The 20,863-nt window shown below is 35.2% G+C and overlaps 1 protein-coding gene and 1 pseudogene across 2 annotated transcripts; one reads left to right on the top strand and one right to left on the bottom strand.

Annotated features, from left to right (window-relative positions):
* The first annotated feature begins 350 nt into the window (after positions 1-350).
* Positions 351-6,384, top strand: LOC114404398 (annotated as a pseudogene).
* Positions 6,385-7,462: 1,078 nt separating this feature from the next.
* LOC114404399 (protein SAWADEE HOMEODOMAIN HOMOLOG 2-like) lies at positions 7,463-17,038 on the bottom strand. 2 transcript variants are annotated; one of them, XM_028367371.1, is made up of 9 exons: positions 16,491-17,038; positions 14,764-14,849; positions 14,596-14,641; positions 14,349-14,517; positions 10,807-10,882; positions 10,658-10,709; positions 9,101-9,244; positions 8,854-8,973; positions 7,463-8,106 (listed from the first exon to the last, which is right to left on the bottom strand). In XM_028367371.1, exons 1-9 carry the CDS (start codon positions 16,629-16,631, stop codon positions 7,669-7,671), a joined length of 1,272 nt encoding a protein of 423 aa, XP_028223172.1. In that variant the 5' UTR covers positions 16,632-17,038; the 3' UTR covers positions 7,463-7,668. The 2 variants fall into 2 exon arrangements, with proteins under 2 accessions (XP_028223172.1, XP_028223173.1); XM_028367372.1 differs by lacking the exon at positions 16,491-17,038 and adding an exon at positions 15,819-16,473.
* Positions 17,039-20,863: the final 3,825 nt, after the last annotated feature.

Below are 20,863 nucleotides of genomic sequence, written 5' to 3'. Positions count from 1 at the left end.
GTGATAACATAGGAACTTTCAGAAATATTTTTGAATTTTATTACTTTCAAATTAATGCCTCACATTATTAGAGAGAAATTTATCATTTATAATAATAATAATAATAATAATAATAAATATCAATATTGTAGTCTCCTCTTCCCTAAATATCCATAATCTATATGGGATATTTTGCATATTGAGACGGTGCTTTTCCATTCACCACCAAAATCCAAAGTCCTACAAGATATTGTTTAACTTAACACAAGCTTGAGTAATAGAAAAGCCAAATCCATGTTTGGTCTTTGTTCAGTTTAGGAACAAAAATCATTCATTACCATATTTCCTTTTCTCTCTTCCTTCCTTCTATAATGTTGCACTCTCACCATCACCACCTTCTCTTCTCCACTTTCCCTATTCCTCTTTCACTCAGCACCATCACCTATCACCACCCATCATTACCATCTCTTCATTTTCTCCAGAGACCCATCACCAGCACCATCACCATCACCACAACTGTTTCAGCCATTCCTTTTATTGTTGCATGGCTTGCAAAGCTCACAACACAAGGCTTTGGCCCCTTTGAACTACCTTTTTTTAGTCCTTCTTCCCTTCTTTTATTAAATGACCCTTCTACCCTTCAGGTTGCTTCCAATGTTCTTTTTTCTGGTGCCATCACTGTCTTCTTTCACTCAATCCAGCACCACACAAAATGTGCCAAAGAATTGGTATAGTTTGTTCTTCTTCGTGGAATTTAATGTTACTTCTGTGACACCCTGATATATATATATATATATATATATATATATATATATATATATATATATATATATATATATATATATATATATATATATATATATATATATATATATATATATATATATATATTAGTAATTATGTTTGATGTTTGATTATTTGTTATGTTATTTTTATCCGTAATTATTTTCAAGGAGGTTAATTTAGTTAATAGAAGGGTGTGGGTAGATAAGGATCTAGCTTCTCAAAGAATCCTCTTGAGAAAGCTTCTCAAAGAAGCCACGGGGAAGCTTCTTGAAGAAGCCTCTTAATGAAGCTTCTTGAGGAAGCTGCATGAAGCTGCCTCGGTAAAAACGTTGTCCAGCCTTCGTTAACCGTTGGATCTTCTCGAAATTTGGTCTGCAGCTTCACAAGACAATTGTCCATGATCTAACCGTTGGGATCTTTGAGAAGATGTCTGGAGTGTGCTCGAAGCTTCCGTTCCCGAGAGCATTTCTTATTTAAGCACTTCAGCCTTTGCTTTTGTGTAGCTTAGGAAAAACATCATTTCTTCTTCTTTCTTTCTTCCAAAGCCATTTCTAAAGTTCCAAGCACTTTCTCCATCACCCACAGCAACCATTAGCCACCACAAATCATCGTTGTCCTCCATTGAAACCCCACACCGAGAGGAACCCTTCAACCAAAGCGGAATCTTCCAACTTGGCTTGCGGCTTTGGTAGAGAATGAAACCCTAATCTGACCTTTCGTTTTCTTTCGAGGTAACCATGGTTCTATGCTTGTTTCTTGTTATTTTCATCTTGTCTTTGCATCTTTTCTGACTTTGGAACCGCCATTGCATGTCTTATGCTTCCTTTGAAAAACCTTAGAGAAAGAGACTTTGTAAACGTTATCCTTTCATGAAATGCATGTTATTTTCATAACCTACACTGAACCCCAGTCACATTGGCGTGGTTGGAATTTCCAAATGATGGCGATTTGTTGTTGATGTCGCTATTAAGGATTTTAATTGATATGTGATGATAATGATAATTATGATGATATTGATTTGAGATGACGCTGTTAATAAAGACCATGTCAACATGAATTGTTATTATTGATGAATATGTGAATATGAAATGAGGTTGTTGTTGTTGTTGATAACGTCATTGAGATGAGATGATATTTATGTTGTGAATGACATGGAAATGGAATGTTGATTGATGTTGAAAATGCATTGGCATGTGCATGTTGTGTATGTTCGTGGGGGGCACTGTGCATTGACCTTCCAGGGTCTTTAGCACTAGCTTTTGGCCACGTTCATACGTTGGATGTTGTGTATGATCGTGGGGGGCACTGTGCACTGACCTTCCAGGGTCTTTGGCACTAGCTTTTGGCCACAATCATACGTCGTATGGAGTGTATGCCATGGGGGGTAGAGTGCATTGACCTTGTCGGATGGCCCAAACGTGGGTAACTAGCGTGGTTAGAGAATCTAAGCATTTCTGAGGGAATGCTTAGGCGCTTTAATTGGCCCATGGTCTTTGGCACTTACTTTTGGCCGTGATCATAGCTCATACGACACAGGAAATAGAGTAACTGCGGCCAAGTGTACTTTGTACTAGAGGGCTTGTCACCTGGTAGGGAACACCTTTGGGCTCCCAGGCTGATCATCTATGGGAGGGGGGCTGTTACGTGCACAACCGGGTGGTCTCGACAAACTCAGCACAGTTCCCTAAGTGAGAGTGTCGTGTGGACACGCTTAGGCTATTTCCTGAGATTTGGTTGTTGTTGGTACGTACCACATTGCATCTGAGTGTTGAGTCAGGTGCATGCATCATTCTGCGCAATCTTGATTGGGTCCATGGATGGATGATGAGTAATTGTTGGATGTGGATGATGAATATTTGTTGGATATGAGTGTTGAAGAATAATTGTTGTGTATGCTCATCATGTTTGCCTATGTTCCTTACTAATTGTGGTTATTTGGAATTGGTATTGGTTCTTTTTATAATAAACTCACCCTTGCAATTTTGTATCGTGTGGTTGATACCTGTGATGATCACGAACCTTGTTCGTGGGAGCAGAATGACAGTGGCAGGGTGCAGGGAGTAAGATTCTAGTGAGGAGCCGTCAAGTCGACGTGATGACGTTGGCGTTATTTTGGGAGAGAGTTGTGTTTTGTAATCAACTCCTCCATAGTTGGTTTTTAAGTTTTATTTTGTTGAGTTAAAGATGTAAAACTGGGATTTTAATTATATCTATGAACAGATTTAATTTTCGTTATGTGTATGACGTGTACCGAATTATTGTTTCTATGTAATTATGCATATTCACTTAAGTAATGGTGTGTTGTTGGATGAATTTATGTTGTGACAAAATCACTTCTATTTTCATAATCAAAAATTAAGGAAGTTCTTTTTATATAAAAAAAATTGAAATCATCGAATATTAGAGTGTGGATACCGTAGCGACGAGGCGGGTCGTTACAACTTCCATGTGTTTGTGTCTCCGTTCATGTTCGACTATTATTAGATTTTTAATGGTTTAAATATATTTTTAGTCCCTGATAAATACCCTTTTTTGCATTTGGTCTCTAATAAAAATTTTCCTTCGGATCAGGTCCCTAATATTTGAAATTTTTTGTCTTAGATCCTTGTCGTTAGTCCGAAATCATTATCATGCCACATGTAATCTTTGTCTGAATGGGATTACACGTGGGAAAAAAAATTAATTTTTTTAAATTAAAAATGACGTCGTTTCTACAATCTCCTTCTTCCTCTTTTCGACAACCTCTCCATGCACCACAACCACCATTAAACAATGACCTACACCCAGAACATCCCTTCTTCTCCGATCGCAAACACAAACCTAGAACATCTAACCTCCTCGCAACTCCACCTGGATTTCCTCAACAAATTCGAAAACCTCTCAGATTTTCAAACCATAGCATCCAAAACCTAGGAAGATGGTGTGAGTAACTAGCATGGAGGGCTTAGACGAAACCTAGGCTCAATGAACCACTACGACGACACGCCTCTCATAACAATAGTATTAGGTTCGCGCTGACTTCGAAACGTGGAATGCTCTTCCCAATCCTTCATTCCTTGAAAATCATCCAGAACGGAGTTGTAACGACAAGTCTGAACTTAACGCCCTCAAGGTTGAGTTCAATCCCGTTAAGCTTCTCCGTTAATTGAAAGCGATGATTCTTCGTTCGGAAGGAAGAGAGGTCTCATATGCGGACTGTTCTGACGGCGATAGGGGCGTCGCGCTTGCGGCATGAGGGAGTGGGAGGCAACAAGGTCATTTTTTTAACATGCAAAACGATGTCATTTTTTTTTTACCTTTTTTTATAAAAAAAAAACTTTTTTCCATGTGTAATCCTACTCACACAAAGATTACACATGACACCACACGTGACATGCCTACATGACCGGTTAATAACCACGTAGGCAGATAACGATTTTGGACTAACGACAAGGATATGAGACAAAAAATTTCAAATATTAGAGATCCGATCCGAAGGAAAAATTTATTAGGAACCAAACCCAAAAACAAGTATTTATCATAAATTAAAAATAAATTTAGTCATTTTTAATTAGTGTCCATGCATGTAGTAACTTTATTTATATCTAGAATTTGATTGTCATGTTTGTATAAAAATGTCAGCATGTGTTTTCGTACATTATTTATACTTTATTTGTCCTATTATTTAGTTGCCACGTTTAATTAATTTTTTTATATGTAATATAGTCCATTCATATAAAATTTGAAGGTTTCAGCTGCTGTCAAAAATAGTATAATTTCAAAGTATAGTAACAACTAAAAAATTATAACATACTATTATACACCTTTTTTTCTTTGTTGATTACTACTACTATACACCTTTTAAAAAACACCTGAATGCTATTAATTATGCTCTCGCTAGCAAATGTACAGCTTGGAAAATTGGACGTACTTCAACAAATGAAAAGTTGTAATTTGTTAATATAAGCATTCTGAATAATAACTGTTTTCACAAAAATAATTAATCTTAGTATTGTTGGTGATATAATTGTATATGGATGGTAAACATTAAAATTGAACAAAATCAATCTTGAGTATTTGTGTATGGTCAAAATTTGTTGTTCTTATGAGAACAAATAACAACAGTCTCAATTGATATGTATGGACCTTATATATATTGAGAGAAAGAAGATAGATTAATGTTTCAGAGCATGAATTTGTATTAAAGAAATCAAGTCATATTGAAATTTCATTTGGTTTTGTTCAATGCAAATGGTTTGGTGTGGTTCTAGAAATTTAGGTCTTCAGGAGTCAAGAAGTCATTGAATAACTTGAAACCTATGAGTTCAAGTTACATCAAAGCTAAGAGTCCACCTTCACCTGATCAAGCATTGTGAGGGGCAATCATAGCAGGTGTTATTGCTGTTGTTCACTACAGGTTCACCACATCTATTGAGGCTTCTCTCGGTCGCCAAGCACTTTCAGATAATTTCTCGGTTAGTATTATTTCCTTTTCTTGCAAAGTTCTGTCCTTTGTTATCTATTCTTTTTTGCTGTACAGTTAATGCAGTGAAAGCATCACCCTAATATATCTATTTACATAGAAATATAAAGGGAAAGGGTTATTTTTATACTAGATGATATAGATAAATATTAAATTAAATCTTTAACACAAATTGTCAAGATCAAAATATTTTTAAGTCATAATTTCTAAAATAATCATGTGACATTAAAAGGGTGTATTTGATTTCTATATTCAAAATCTGTTTTTAGTTTTCAGAATACAACTAAAACAAGGTGGCTAAGACAGTTGGTGGAAGGTAGTGTAAGACGCAAACCAGAGTGTGGAATTGAGAGAAAGGTTGAACACGATATAAAAAACAGAAGATGAGAAAACATCTCCCAATGGTCAGATTCAATATTTTAGTTTTTTAAACGCTTTTTTTTTTTTGGAACAATTCTCAAAGTTGTGAGATTTTCAATGAGAAATTGATTGCTGTGTAGTATGAAATTATTTTAGATAACAGTTTTTAAAACCATAAAGTGTGAAAGAAATCAAACATGCCCTAAGTAATCTTTACATGTGATAGTGTGTGTTTAAACACACATAGTTTATAAAGAGGATGTTTTTAAGCAATGTCATTGTGTTTGTATCTTAAAGATAGGATTGACGAAGTATTTATGATTGATTAACACATTACTTTCTCATGCCTGCTCAAGATAAACTGACAATGAAAATGGCTTGCTTTTCAGGTCCGCCAGATAACAATCACAATAAGGTAGCTTCTGTAACATATCTTTCTTGCATACCTTATGGTTTCATTTTATTAGTCATCTAACAATCATATGATATTTTCTCACAGGACAATAATAAACGGCTTGTGCTACCTTGCTACATTTGTCTACGGCATCAACTCTGTCGGTTTATTTCTTTATTCTGGCCAGCTTGCCATAGACACCACGGGGAGAGGGTCAAGTGGAAAGGAAACTGAAAGCAAAATCACTCAGCAGCCAGGCTTATCAAATGCATCTGTTGATAATAATAATAATAATAATAAATTGAGCAGCACAAAGGAAGATCAAAGTTCAAATAATTCACTGTAATGGAAGCCTTGTGCTGAAGATAAAGTGGAGGAATACGTCAACTGCTCATATCCCTTTGGTTTCAAGAATAATGTTGGTGGCAAGTAATCTTTTCATGAAGTCACTATTCTCAATGGAATGTTCTAAAGGTTCCTTTTGCTGATAGGTGAAAATCATGGAGTTGAGATGGTTAAACTCAGTCCTTCGAAATCGACATATATATGATATTCAGGAATTAGCATATGCTATATACTCACTGTATTCATACAAACCTGTCTTCACCAAAAACTTGTGTATAACTACCACTTATTCCAAGGACAAAAATATATACTTGTAATCTGTCCTCTTACATTTTTAGTAAGACAATTAAGCAACTGCTTGCAGAGTTGAGTTTAGTGAAAATGAAGTATAAATGGCAATATGGTATAAGTATTGTTCTCTCTTATATAAGAGCAACTGTTATTACATGAAATTTTTTAACTATAAAAATCAATATTCATTTTAATCCCTGATGGAGAAAATCTCATAAAATTAAGAATTGAAGTTTCATAAAATTCATGTGGTGGAGCACTGTCCCTATCTCAAGCAATGAATTAGTCTATTACCAATGTAGGGAGGCATGAAACTCGTCCTGGAACAATTGCCTAGTCGAAAAATTAAGAGCTAATGTAGCAAGCAACCCTGTTTCTGATTTTTAAGAACTTGTTTGCCTAACTTTTTTTAAAAAAAATATAAGTAATTGTTTTCCAAACGTTATTTGTCTCAAGCACATATAAAAGTATTTGTCCCCTAAATATAGTTATATTTTCTAAAATTTTATCCCCTAAACACTTAGAAAACAGAGAGAGAGAACATCTCTCAAGTCTCAACTATATCTATCTTTTGGTTTTCAAAACACTTATTTTGAATATAATTTAAAAAACTTCATAGATTTTGGATGAGAAATTGATGAGGAATATGGAATATTTTTAGAAAATATTTTTAAAACAAATAAAATGTAAAGGAAATCAAACAAACCATAAATTTTCTTACTTTCAAAAATAGAATTACTTGAACTAAAAAGAAAAAAAAATACACGAAGAACCAAAATCGCTAGCAAACCAAACTACGGAGATCAATATTACTCTGAATATCACATATTCTTTATCTTTTTTTCAAGAAAAAAAAAATGCCCCGCTATATGCTCGATAATTGTATGATCTCATTTTTCTTTTAATTTCTACGGTTCAAATAAAATAGCTAGAGAAAGTCACTTATAAGCATTGTTTGCTGAAGATAAACTACACCAGATAGCTAATAGTTCTAAAAAACAAAAGAATGTACTCAAGTCTAATCAAGTTTGGAAAAATGAAACAGCTATTTTCATTCAACCATGTTCTGAGTCTGACTAGAGACTTTAGGAACACCGCTTGTAGTAATGATGTTAGTAAGGACACTGCCTGGGGTGATGATGGAATTTCCTGCTTGAACATCAGTATTTGTTTCAGCTTTCTTTTGATCCACACCCATATCCATACTTTGTGGAGGTTGAGGAACATTTGTTTGCACAACTGGAACTGTCTCCATATGAATGTTTGCTGCAATCAGCTGCTTCGGCACTGTTTCAGTAGTAGTGGCCCTTACGGCATTAACATTTGCTGCTGTTTCAGTAGTAGTAGCCCTTACGGCATTAACATTTGCTGCTGGATCCATCCCAGTTTTCTGCTGATCCATAGGTGCTGCCTCATTCACAGCATGAAGTTGCTGTAATCGATAATCGGTTTCGGGCCGGCGACAAATCTTCCTAAGCGGCACGATTTCCTGGCAAGAACACAAACTCATTGAATCAACAAAATGCATCTATTGAGTGACCTTTAACAGTGCAGTTACGCATCTATAGAATTTAAAACAAACTTGTAAGGCTTTGTAAAATGCATGATTCTGCCTCTTCTAGAAAGAGCAAAGCAAAGGGTATTATATCTAATCTGGAAACCTTTTACAGCAATAAATATTTATAGATGAGCTATTACAGCAAGATTTACACATCTATAGGAAATGGAGTGGCAATAAGTTATATAAGATGCTTAAAGAGTATCACATATTACCCTCAGAGAACCAAAACTATAATTCATCACCATCACTTAAACTAATTGCTACCTTGGCTCTATATGATTCCCTACAATTTCCTTTCATTTAGGTTTTCTCTCTATAGTATATTGCTTTTTAATATTGGTCCCCATATTTTTCAGTTATGCGGGTTTTGGTCCCTTAGGAACCAATACCTTAATAAGTAGAAACTACAGGAACCAATCCTTCATGAAAAATAGGGATCAATATCTCAATGAGAAGAAACTTATATAGACATAGAGCCACACAAATGCAAAATATAGATGAGTTAAATTATAAGGATTGATATCCAAAAGATAAAAACTATAGGAAACAAAACTAAAATGTGTAACAAGTGAAAACTATAGGGACTAAAATCTTATGTAAACCAAAAAAATAGTGATAGAATTATATCATAAAAAACAAAATCCAACAAAAGAAAATCTTATTGAAAAATAATACCTCTGACTGATCATGATCATAACGAACCAGAAATCTACAACGGCAGCCTCGTACATCATGCCTTCGTCTTTGAGCATCAAGGACATGGGCATCAAAGTAAAGGGCTTGCTCCTTACCTTCCTGTAAGGTAAAAAATGAAGAGTAAATAAATGATAAGGAAAAAATAGATGTTCCAAAAAGTAACACATGATTAGAGAAACATGATCAAAATTATCTTTTTATGACACCTGGCTACAGCTATTCCTACCTGAAAACAAAGTATGAGATCGCCAGGGATGACTACAACGCATTCTGATGATTCACAAGGCAAAGAGCGTGGCCTGACATGCTTTCGAATGTTAATCCACTCATCTTCCTCAGGTCCAAAACCAGCAAATCGTACCAGCACTTCCTGAAATGTGGAGAAAGATATTACCATTACATAATATATAAAGGCAAAACAAAATAAGATGAAGCGAACAAAAAACTCTGTTTATATTTCCTTCAAAATAATTGAGGCCAAAACTCAAGATAGTTACAGCACCATGAATGAGTGATCTGGAAACTACAAAACAAAAAGAACATAACACGTAGTATATTTTCTGTCACTAGCAGAACTTGCCCAGTCTACATCCACATAACCAACAATGTCTGCATGTCCTTTCCTGGAGAACCCTAGAGATATCTCAAAAGTCGAATTACTGCATCTTAGTGGCTATCTCATTGAGTCTCAAGGAGTTGACTCACATCACTCACAAAAAAAGGAAACACCTGGCCTGGCCACGGTGAGATAGAGCAGTTTCCCACTATTCAATAGTCTGAGTAACCCCGGATCCATTATAAGCTTAAGAATCAGATTCATAGGAGTGTGAATGGATTTTATGAGGGATATAATGTGTAAAAGGAGGAAAGCAGAGGAGGCAGACCAAACAGCAATAAAACAAGGACCTTGAAAATACACATGTAGGGTGGCAAGGGAGCTGTACATGCTGAGAGATGAAGCACATTGGGGCAGTAAGTGGAGGTGCATCTGATGGAAGATGGATGATGGTCTTTCAGGAATAGGTCAGTCAGGTTCTTTATGAATTGACCTATTGCCAGAGTTCAGTTATTGGATACTTTACCAGAATTGTTCATGGCATTGGGAACTGGAGTGGATTTATTCACATGTCACAGTGGTGGCCAAAGAGATTCATGACCAGAGAGGAGGTTCATCATACCAACTTTAACTCTCTAGACTTCTTTTAATTACTTGAGAGAACTCCTCTCAGCCCTTCTGAATTTATACTGAAGGATTAGAATTCAAATCTGATTAGTGATTACAAATCTAATCCCTAATATAACATAGCTCCTAAATTGTAGGTCTTAAAATGTGGGTTTGGGCTAAACTCAACCCCCTACACAACTGGCTTGTAAGGTGAGGGTTGCCCCCCACATATATATACTATTTTGGCCTCATCACTAGTCGATGTGGGATCTCCAATAGTAGGGACCAGAAATAAAGGGTATATGATCTATAATAATTAACATTAGTAGTTGTATAAAAAAACTATTAATGTTAGTGCAAGTAAAAGCCCACTAACAGTAAGACTAATAGCTCCTATATATTCTAACAACTTTCAACCACTAAGAACATTTTACTACAATACTTTAGTAGTTAGTCTTAGCATCCATGAGGACATGCGTGCAGGAATAGAAAGCAATAAAATCATAGGATTGCCAAGGAAATATTCTAGTGAGAAAGGGAAATTGAAAACCATATAAAAAAGCCTCATTAATTTCTTCACAAAACTTAAAAACAGAAATAATCTTAGCATTGAATTACCGGATCACTTGTTTCTAAATATCTGTGTGATAGAAAGGTAGCCACATCATACCTAACAATAAGACCATAAGTCAGGCCAACAAATGTAGAATATTTAAGAAGAAAAATAAACAACGGATCATAAAGATTATTGAAGAGGAAATACCGACCATGCTCCATCCCTTCCAGATTTAGCTTCAAATTCCAAAACTGAATTTTCTGGAGTTGCTTTTACTGCTGTTGGAACTATGTAGAACAAAATGAAGGCAATGTAAGTAAACAAAATGAAGGCAATGTAAATAAACAAAATAAATAACAAGAGCATAAAAACATAGACAGCATAGTCATGAAGACACAATCTGTAGTAGGACCTTTTATTCTGATTAAGATTTACTTATTCGTTATTAAAGATTGAAACCGGCATGACGGGGTCGTTTCTGGTTGGCAACACCATAGACAGACTTGACAGCCGCTGATCTGTCCAAATCCAGTCTGTGTTTCCCCAAAAGACCTCTGACGTATCCTCATGCGTGTCCTCTTTCACACACCTTACTTTGCCAAACAGCACCTTCAACCAGCACGTGTCGGCACATCTGGCTCCGGTTCCGACAGCAACTTTCAACACAGTGGTCACCCTAACGCCCTTTTGTTTCTGCCTTTGTTTTTCTTTATCAAGCAGCCCCTCTTCGCAGTGAACAATACCACGTTGATGCTCTGCCCTTGTTGGGAAAACTTTCCAATGCCTTTTCGTCGAAGCTCACCTTTGACCACTGTCACCCATCACCATCCAACTGTGCAGCCAACACACTGCCGCACGCACCCCAACACAGGGCCCTTTTCCAGCGCTTCAAGTTCATGCACACTATCCTTTTTGACACGTGATGCATCTTCGGCAAGCCTTACACTGGTCCTCTCTCCCTCTGCCTCAAGATGTCCCCTGGTGGACCTTTCAGATCTTTATTCACGGGTGAGCAGTACCTGTCGCCACTGCGGGCCTTCGTTGGTTGCCGTTGAGCCATGTTGATCCAGCGCAACCAGATGATTGGAACCGCCTTTCGTTTTTATTGGGTTTACCACATTTGTAACAAGCTTGGTTCATATCATTATTAGATTACATATTATTCTCTTATTTATGATTAGATACTAAATAGTGATTTAGTCCTTATTACTCTTTATTAAATTGAGGGCGAGCCCTGGTGCAGCGGTAAAGTTGTGCCTTGGTGACTTGTTGGTCATGGGTTCGAATCCGGAAACAGCCTCTTTGCATATATGCAAGGGTAAGGCTGCGTACAACATCCCTCCCCCATACCTTCGCATAGCGAAGAGCCTCTGGGCAATGGGGTACGAAGTTTTTTTTTTTTACTCTTTATTAAATTGATCCTCTATAATCAATATTAATCCTATTTGTTCATTATAAATAAAGACTTAGTGTGGTCATCCAACACACACACAACATTACAGTAAAATACTTTTATATATTAACATCTTTGAGAGAAATATCATATCATGTACACTAAAAAATAACAGCAATATAATGAGTTGCCAGATATACAATTCGGAAGAGTTTTTAATTTTATGCTATGTCACAGCCAATGATGAATCTCTAGCCACGTGCTGGCACACTTAATATATTTCTAAGTGATGAAAGATAGTACCAAATCTATATCAGGTTCTGACCCATTAGCAGACCTCTAATATGGAGACAGTGTTGTCAATAGCGGATCGCGGAAAATCGCGATGAGCTGAAAATCTGCTATAGCATATAGCGGATAGTGTCATGGGCAAGTAGCGGAAGCAGCATAGCAGTTGAAATATTATATATATATATATATATATATATATATATATATATATATATAACGATTAAATATGTATAAAAAAATTAAGCTATATGCAAACAAAAATAAGCTGGATAAACACTGACATAATATTAACTCAAAAGTTAAATTGTGCAAGACAAAATATGTTGCAAACATTAAAAAAAGAGCTAAATACTAAAGGAGTCCTAGGAAAGGAGTGGAGAAGAAGGCTGGACTCTGGAGGGTTCTGAGTTATGGGAGGAAGGGTTTGCGTAGAGGAGATGTTAACTGGCAATGATTTTCAAAGGTCGAATGCAATAGAAATAAAAAAGGCTACGTTGGGCCTATTTTAAAATAAGAAAGCCCAATTCACATTTGACTCCAACTCCATAGTTTAAAAACTAACGTGAGTTTTAGTATAGAATAAAACAAAAAAAAAATCTGAATCTTTATTATGTTTTATAAAGGCATGTGAGCCCAATATGTCCAAGACCCGCAAGCCCAAACATCAGTCATCTCCTTCATGGGAACCCTAAATCTGAAACTATCTCGACTCTGTTCTATCACGGCTGAGAAACCGCTCTGCAATTTCTGAACGGAGACAGGAGGATTTAAGTGTTTGATATCCCCCCCCCCCCTCCCTCCTAACAACTAGCTTTTAAGGGTGAGTACCCAAAGTACTTGGTTGCTTATAAGAAACTTCCTTTATGCTCTATTGGTTTGAGAAAGAAAAAAGAAAGGAAGTGATAACAGAATGATTGAGTGTTTAGTTGTTTGGTATGAGAGGAAATATGAAAGAGAGTGAAGAGAAAGGGAAGCATGATTCCCTCAAATCTTTACCAATTAAATAGGAAATAGAAAGTGACTTTTTCTCAAATAGACAAATATGTCCCTGCCTCCCTGGTAAACAAAAAAGTAAATAAATGAAAAGAAAGTGAGCAAGAAAAAAGGGACAAGGGCTAAGCTTTAGAAAGAAAACTTGTTGATCTTTCTCATGTTGCTTTCTTGTCAATTTTGGGGAGAACCAAATTTGAGTGGGTCCCACATATTTGTTTTGTCTCAGTCTCTCCTATTTCTCTTGTGCCAAATATGGTTGCTCCTCCCCCTTTGCCCAATTTCTCTCTCACCAAACTCTTTCTTTCCTAAACCATTGGCACCAAAAAGTGTTGATGGAAAATTCAAGCTTACAACATTACATCTTGGAAATTATCACCAATAATACTGACCATATATTAACGTAAAAAAAATAAAGGTACTTTAAATGTTCTAGTCAAAGTTTGGTATAAATAGCAATGACTTTATAAGGGTTGTTGCTGAAATTTACTGTGTTTGACTCAGAATTACAAGATACAAACCAAAGTTATTTATGGTCTGCTTAGCACCATAGTGATGCTGAGTGGCCCATGGCCACTACAAACTTCCACCACAGAGCATTTCTGGGAGCACAACCGTCACAGCTGGAATGGCAGCTGAAATTCACGTGCAATAGTCGGGCGGCGGCACCAATGGATGCCTCCCCCCCCCCCCCCCCACCACTCTGCCCCTATTCCAGGTTTGTTTTAGATTTTTGGGGGTAAAAATGAGATTTCACAGCCCGTCTTTTTGACCTTAACCCTACTTTCCCTCTGTCATGAACTCTATTTCACACTCACAACACTCCTCTTTAAGCCCTGAAGTACACCCCGCCCCCCGCATTGCCACTGCAAGCCTCTTCTCTGGCAGTTTTCCAGTGACTCTGTTGTGCAACTGCGATATTCTCTTCTATGTTTGACCGCATATGATCTAAGTAAATGCATGATAATTTTCAGAAAGAAATTGACACAACATGAAGTATGCAAGATTAACAAATAAGGGTGACTATGGATTCAAGCAAAATAAAGAAAATTAAGCACCCAAAAGCAGCAACATTCTACCTGTAGCAGAAGCAGCGGGAATTGGAGCAGCTGTTGGTTGTTGAGGCATACTCCTTATTGGGGTTGAATTGTAATCATCCCGAGGCATAGGTGTAATATTTAACTTCCCAGGAGTCTTACTTGATTTTGCTCTTATCGCATACCGCTTATTTTGAAACCAATTCCAAACCTATAATGAAGCAGAAAACTAAGAAAATGAAGGGTCAAAGTTTCCAATTTAAAATAAAATATAGTAGTCATATCATACTTGCTTCATCTGCACTGCAATCTTGCCTTTACGATCTTGTGATTCACTGAAAGAAAGAAAGAACTCTCATCACACTTTTCAAGAGCAAACAATATTATTTGTAGTCTGATACTCATTACAATTTACAACACTCCATAATAGCATAGGAAGTTAGGCACAAAGGCACACCTGAACTTCTCTGCAAGAGTTGTAAGAACATCACGTGATGGCATTGCATTGTTATGTTCTTGAAGAATAGCTTCCATCTCTGCTACCTATACAGAGAAACAATAGTTTTTGACAGCACTCTTTACAGAAAATCTATGTTTGATAGAACCTTACAATTTGCAATTTGAATTCCATATCACCAAAACTAATCATACAATTCAACCATTTATAATTTTTTTTCTTAGCTTCCACCAATTTTCATCAAAGAAACTGAAAGTCAGATAAGTTCTACTTCTTAAATGAAAAAGAAAAGAAGTAAAGGAGCACCATTAAACACTATTTAATTCCCATGCTCTGCTTTCATTCTTCTGAAACAAAGGCTTCACACACTTGCTAATGATTTAAGATTTTGTTTCATAAGAGTCAGTTAATTTGTTTTGTCAATTTCTAATTTCAAAGTTATAACATTGAACACTACAAATCAAACATTTGTGAGGAAAAAGCTTCACAAAACAAGAAATACAATATGGCATATGGCATTTGACCAAATATAAAAAAGTTTTGGTAGCACAGAGTCAACATTTATAGCCTAACCCCAAATACACCCAAATCCTAAGACAGGGAACAAAACCTATTTGAGGGTAGTGAGGTTTACACATCACATAAATTTCACACCCCTTCCCACCACTTGCACAAAAAGATGTGGATACCATACAGGGGTCTAAAAAAGTGATGCAACTACCCTTTACCCTAATTCATTGTGCAATGTCACAACCCTAACTTGGTGCATGTATTTTCATCATCCATCATTGGTTTATTACACCAACACAAACGAAATATCCACCAGTCAGAAACCAAATACCACACATGCATAGAAAAATCGAATGCCACAAAATCCAGTGACAAAATTTAGAGCACCAAAACGAAGGAGATATGAATGAGAGCCCCTTGGATGATTTAATTCAGCACAAGATTAAAACTTTAGCATAAAAAGAAACGCCCAATAGATAAACACACGAGAAAAAGAGCAAGAAAACATGAGAGAAACACACGAATTTGAAATTTTCGATGAATACCTCAGGCTGAGTGAAGCGAAAGGCTGGGCCCCCATTACTCGGTGGACGACCCATGATCAGAGGAAACCCAAAACAAAGCACAGAGAGAGAGAGAGAGAGAGAGAGAGTTTGTGTTGGAAAGAAAAAGGGTGCTTGGATTCAGAAGAAGTTGAAAGTAGCAAGCTTTGGTTGTGTAGCGAAGAGAAGAGATGAGAAAGGGAAAACAGACGCAGGTGACAGATACGACGTTGATGATGATGAAATATATACAGCTCCCCGCGAGATTTTCATCCTCCTTGCATTTTATTGTAATAATTTTTTTATAAATAAAATTATTTTAATACCACTAAAGTTAATTTTAAATCACAACTCATCTCGATTCATGGATTGAACCTGATTAATTTTGAAGGAAAAAATATCCAATTCAATCACTTATATATTTTTTGGGAAATAAACTTATGTCATTTTATTTATGGTAAGTGAAGAGATACATTGTGGAATATGATTGCAGATATGAGAACTAACCCTCAAAATTGACACCCTTGTTAAAGTATGAGCCGACAAAATTTGTTTGTCTCTTTATAAATCTCATTGTTGAGTTGGGAAAAAGAAAAATAACAAGTTGCATTTATTCAAAATTAGATTGAAATCAGAGAGACCATGGCTAAGATTGTCGAAGCCATCGACCACCACCTTGTTGTCAAGCTCAAAATCAATGTTCTGGTAATTTAGATCCTTCAACGAAGTCAGAGATTGGATTAGACCCGATGCTTTTGCCTCAATCGGGTTTGGAGTTCGATGTTGCCATGTTTTGAGCTTGGAGAAATGAGCCATTGTGATTTTTCAAACAAAGACCAATTCCGAAACATAGTTGTTGCTGGAAAAGTGCTGCATCAATGTTGCACTTAATGCGCCCATGGGAAGGTTTCTGTCATGTCGAGTTGTATTGATCGAGGTGGGAAGAGATAGTGCTGGTTCGGTGAAAGCAAGCTTGTTGCCACTCAGAAAGGTATTGGAAAGCTTGTTGAATTGTGATTGTTGCTGGCTTGTACTGATTGTTCCATATCTTACGGTTTCGCTGCTTCCAGAAGCTCCAAAGAATGGTGGCGAATTTGATACCAAAATTCTCCTGCTTGTGACATGTAAAGCGATTGATACCAAAATTCAACCGTTTGGCTGTTGTTCGATCTGATTTGCTAAGTATCCTACTTCCATTTTTTGTTTTACGGAGAATAGCAGAGCAAATTTTCATTAAGAAAAAAATACCAAAGTATAAAGATTACTATATAAAATATATACAATAAAATAGACCGAGAAATTTGTCCGCCTCTTAGATTTTTGATAGTCTTCCTCATAAAAAAAAAACTTGTAATACCTATTTCATTCGAAAATCCATCTTCAAAAAATAATTGAATTTGATTAATTTTCTTACACTCATAATTAATGATATATAATGTGATTTGGATTGGATTGGATTTGATCAATTTTTTATTTTACTCTTTTACTTTTTTTCTTAAATTTTTAAATAAATGGTAAGATATATAATAAAAACAATTTAAAATATTTTATTTATATGTCATTATATAATAAATAATAATATAATCTTTTAAATATATACTATATCAAAAATATATTTATATAAGTTGATAATTATATTTATGTATCTTAACTCAAATAGATAGTAAAAGGTTATCTTTAATTAAATATTTTTTATAAATACATATAAGTTATGTGATAATTTTATAAATATATAAGAAATAAAAATATAAACATGAGTGATAATATCAATTTATGTACAAAAATATATACATAAGTACATGTTCAATTTGGATTGATTTTGAAAATTAAATTGAAATCCAATCCAATCTAATAAAAATATTTGGTTTTTTAAATTTTTGATTCGTTTGGTTTTCAATTTATTCATTTTTAGTTTTTTTAGATCGGATTTTCGATTCTCATTGAATTGGATTGATTTATGAACATTTGCATCTATAATGTTTTTTGTGTAAAGCAAAAAAAAAAATTATATCAAACATTGAAAGAATTATTACATAATTTGAGATAGCTCAATTACTAAATATAGTCGTTAAAGAAAATTATGTTCGAGATACATTCAGGTACTAAATTCAAACGTTCAAAGGCATCAAATATGACTATTGGAAGGAGAAGATGATTGCACATTTTGAATCCATGCACAATGACATGTGGGACGTGGTGGATAATGGAAATCATATTCTATTTGATGAAGAGCTAAATGAGATCCCTAGAAATCAGTGGACAGAAAAGAAAAAACAAAGGTTTCTACTCAACTCAAAAGCTTGAAACGCTCTAGTGTGCACTTTATTAGAAGAAGAATATACGAAAGTCCACAACTTCAGAAGCACAACACTGATGTAGGACACTCTTGCCATAACATATGAATGGTCATCGCAGGTAAAGAGGAACAAGTTAAGTCTCCTCAAAGTAAGTATAAATAGTTTACTATGGAGGAAGGAGAAGACATACAATGTATGTTTAGTAACTTTCAAGCCATATTAAACGAGCTAAGGTCTCTAGGTAGAACTTTTAATAACTATGATCATATTGACAAAATCTTGAGAAGTTTGTTTAGAAAAGGGAGATTGCAGGTAACAACTTTAAGAGCCCGGAAGAATCTTGACACCATGTCCCTTGAAGAACTCATTGGAATTCTTAAGGTTGATGAACAAGAATTTTAAAAGGATGAAGGACTTAAGAAATGGAAGTCTCTAGCTCTTAGCATCCAAAAGACCAAGAAAGTATCATCGTCCAAGGAGTCATCTTCAAAATCAACGTCTAGAAGCTCGTCCAGAGCTTTAAGTGTAGAAAATTCCTTTGATGAAGAATCTGAGGACAAGTTTGATGAAGATGGTGAGCATGCTTTCATCTCAAGAAAGATCCAGAAAATGTGGAAGAACAAAAGTGGATCTAAGTGGAAGAACATCTCCAAGGTGTTAGGTCTTGACATTTTGATGTATAAGTGGACAGGATCCTTATGCTAAAGGAATTTTCAACATTCATAATTGTAGAGAGAATGCTCTATACTCTTTAACTAGCATCCAACATGTTATATTTAGTGAGTGTCCACTCTTGTGTAAATTAGTATAACACATTGTCTTAAGGAAAACTCAAGCGTTCAATCTCAAAGACTAAGTATGACAAAAATGGAAAGTGCACATATTTTGTCTCATTCAAATTCTATTTGCCTCTCTTATTTTTGAATTACTAACGTTTGAATTTAAGAAAGGGACTGTATAGAAGAGTATAAAAGGTTCTCACAAATTATTTCCTTAAAGGTCGCTTTCACTATGGACAAAAGGCACATGGTGTTGTTTGTACAATGGATCATTTCTCTCCATTTAAAGCATGACATGTCGCCTTATTCATCAATGTGAGACAATGGTCCTTTCAAGGAATCGACACTAATCCCGTAACAGATCCTTCACTAAAGTCTATAAAAGGTCATCTCCATCAAGGAAGTAACTGAGAAAAATAGAGCAAGATCACAAGAAAATACGTGAAGCAAAACTCTACTAAAATCAGTAGACGACTAATACACAATTTTCATTAGCTTTATTCTTTGTGAGGAAAGGTTATTTTGTATTTGTGCTTAACTTTTTATTCACTTTTTGAGTGCTAAAAATACTTGTATTCATTCAAACATTTGCTTGTAAAAGCTTAGAGTGGCTTAGTGTTAAATAATACTTGGATTCTTAGATTCAGGGGGAGTCTAAGAAGGTACCAAAAGTGATGTTAAGAATACTTGTAAAGCTAGGAATGATAGGTTAAAAACTTGTTTTGTAATCAAGTTTTGATTAGTAGAATCCTTTACTAGTAAGTAAAGGAGAACTGAATGTAGCTCAGGTTGAGTAAATCAGTATAAATCAAGTGTTTCTACTTTTCTCCATAATAATTTATTAATCATTTTTATAACACTTTCTATCACCTCTTTAACACTAAGTGTTTATTCGAAAAACTATTTCAAGAATTTTATTTGTCACTAGACAACCATACTAATCTTCATTATATATTTGATTTATCCTCGGTAGACGACTTGTGTTTAATACATTACTATCTATATTATCCTTTATATCACAAAAAGTTTATATCTTTGATATACACACTATTCAACCCCCCCCCCCTTTAGTGTGTTTCTTATTGTTTCAAAAGGTGTTCAAGGAGAAAAAAGACAAAAATAAAAGCTCCATAATATGCTATGAGTGCAACAAGCTTGGACACTTTAAATATGAATGTCCAGATTTAGAGAAGTCCAACGACAAGAAGAAGTACTACAAATCCAAAGAAATGAAAGATCTCATGAGAACCTAGGAGGAGGACTTGGACAACAACTCGTATGATGAGGATGAAGAGAAAGCTAACATGTGGAAAGAGTATCAACAAAATGATTTGAAACAACTTAATGAACTTTGTGATGATCAAAATGAAGAAATATATGATCTATGGAGAGAGAGTGCACAAGCACACAATGATAATTCAATCCCTAAACACTTTTGGGTTAAAGTAATGAATATTGCATGTTATTTACAAAATAAAATTTATATAAGACTACCTATGAATTGTGGAAGGGACAAAAATCCAACATATCATACTTTCATCCCTTTGGATGTAAATGTTTCATTCTTAACACTAAAGATAACTTGGAAAATTTTGATTCAAAAAGTGATAATGGAACATTTCTTGAATACTCTAAAACATCTAAGGCATACAGAGTTTACAGCTCTAGAACCTTGGAAGTTGAGGAAGTTATTCATGTGAAGTTTAATGACATTAAGCCTGATAAGGAATTATTAGAGCTAGATGAGTACTTTGTAGAATTGAGACTGAAAGAGGGCATAAGTTGTTAGGTATGAACGATCCATTAATCACTAGAAAACCCTATCATACCTTGGATTTTGATGTTTATAAAAGTATATATTGTTAATAAACTAATGAGTTATTGTTAAGTGCACAAGACCAACTTCATAAAAGAGCTTACTCATTATTATATCAACATCTACAACTCTAGTAAGTCGTGTCCATACTTAATA

This window comes from Glycine soja, unplaced genomic scaffold (genome assembly GCF_004193775.1).
Source record: "Glycine soja cultivar W05 unplaced genomic scaffold, ASM419377v2 tig00032885_1_pilon, whole genome shotgun sequence".
NCBI classification, from domain to species: Eukaryota; Viridiplantae; Streptophyta; class Magnoliopsida; order Fabales; family Fabaceae; genus Glycine; species Glycine soja.
This window is presented reverse-complemented; position numbering and strand designations above follow the sequence as displayed.

Coding starts and splice junctions, on each gene's coding strand:
- LOC114404399 (XM_028367371.1), bottom strand. CDS start 16,631: ATGGCTCATTTCTCCAAGCTCAAAACATGGCAACATCGAACTCCAAAC. Junction 14,850..16,490: donor ATTTTGAGCTTGACAACAAG/GTGGTGGTCGAT, acceptor TTCTCTGTATAG/GTAGCAGAGATGGAAGCTAT. Junction 14,642..14,763: donor ACTCTTGCAGAGAAGTTCAG/GTGTGCCTTTGT, acceptor TCTTTCTTTCAG/TGAATCACAAGATCGTAAAG.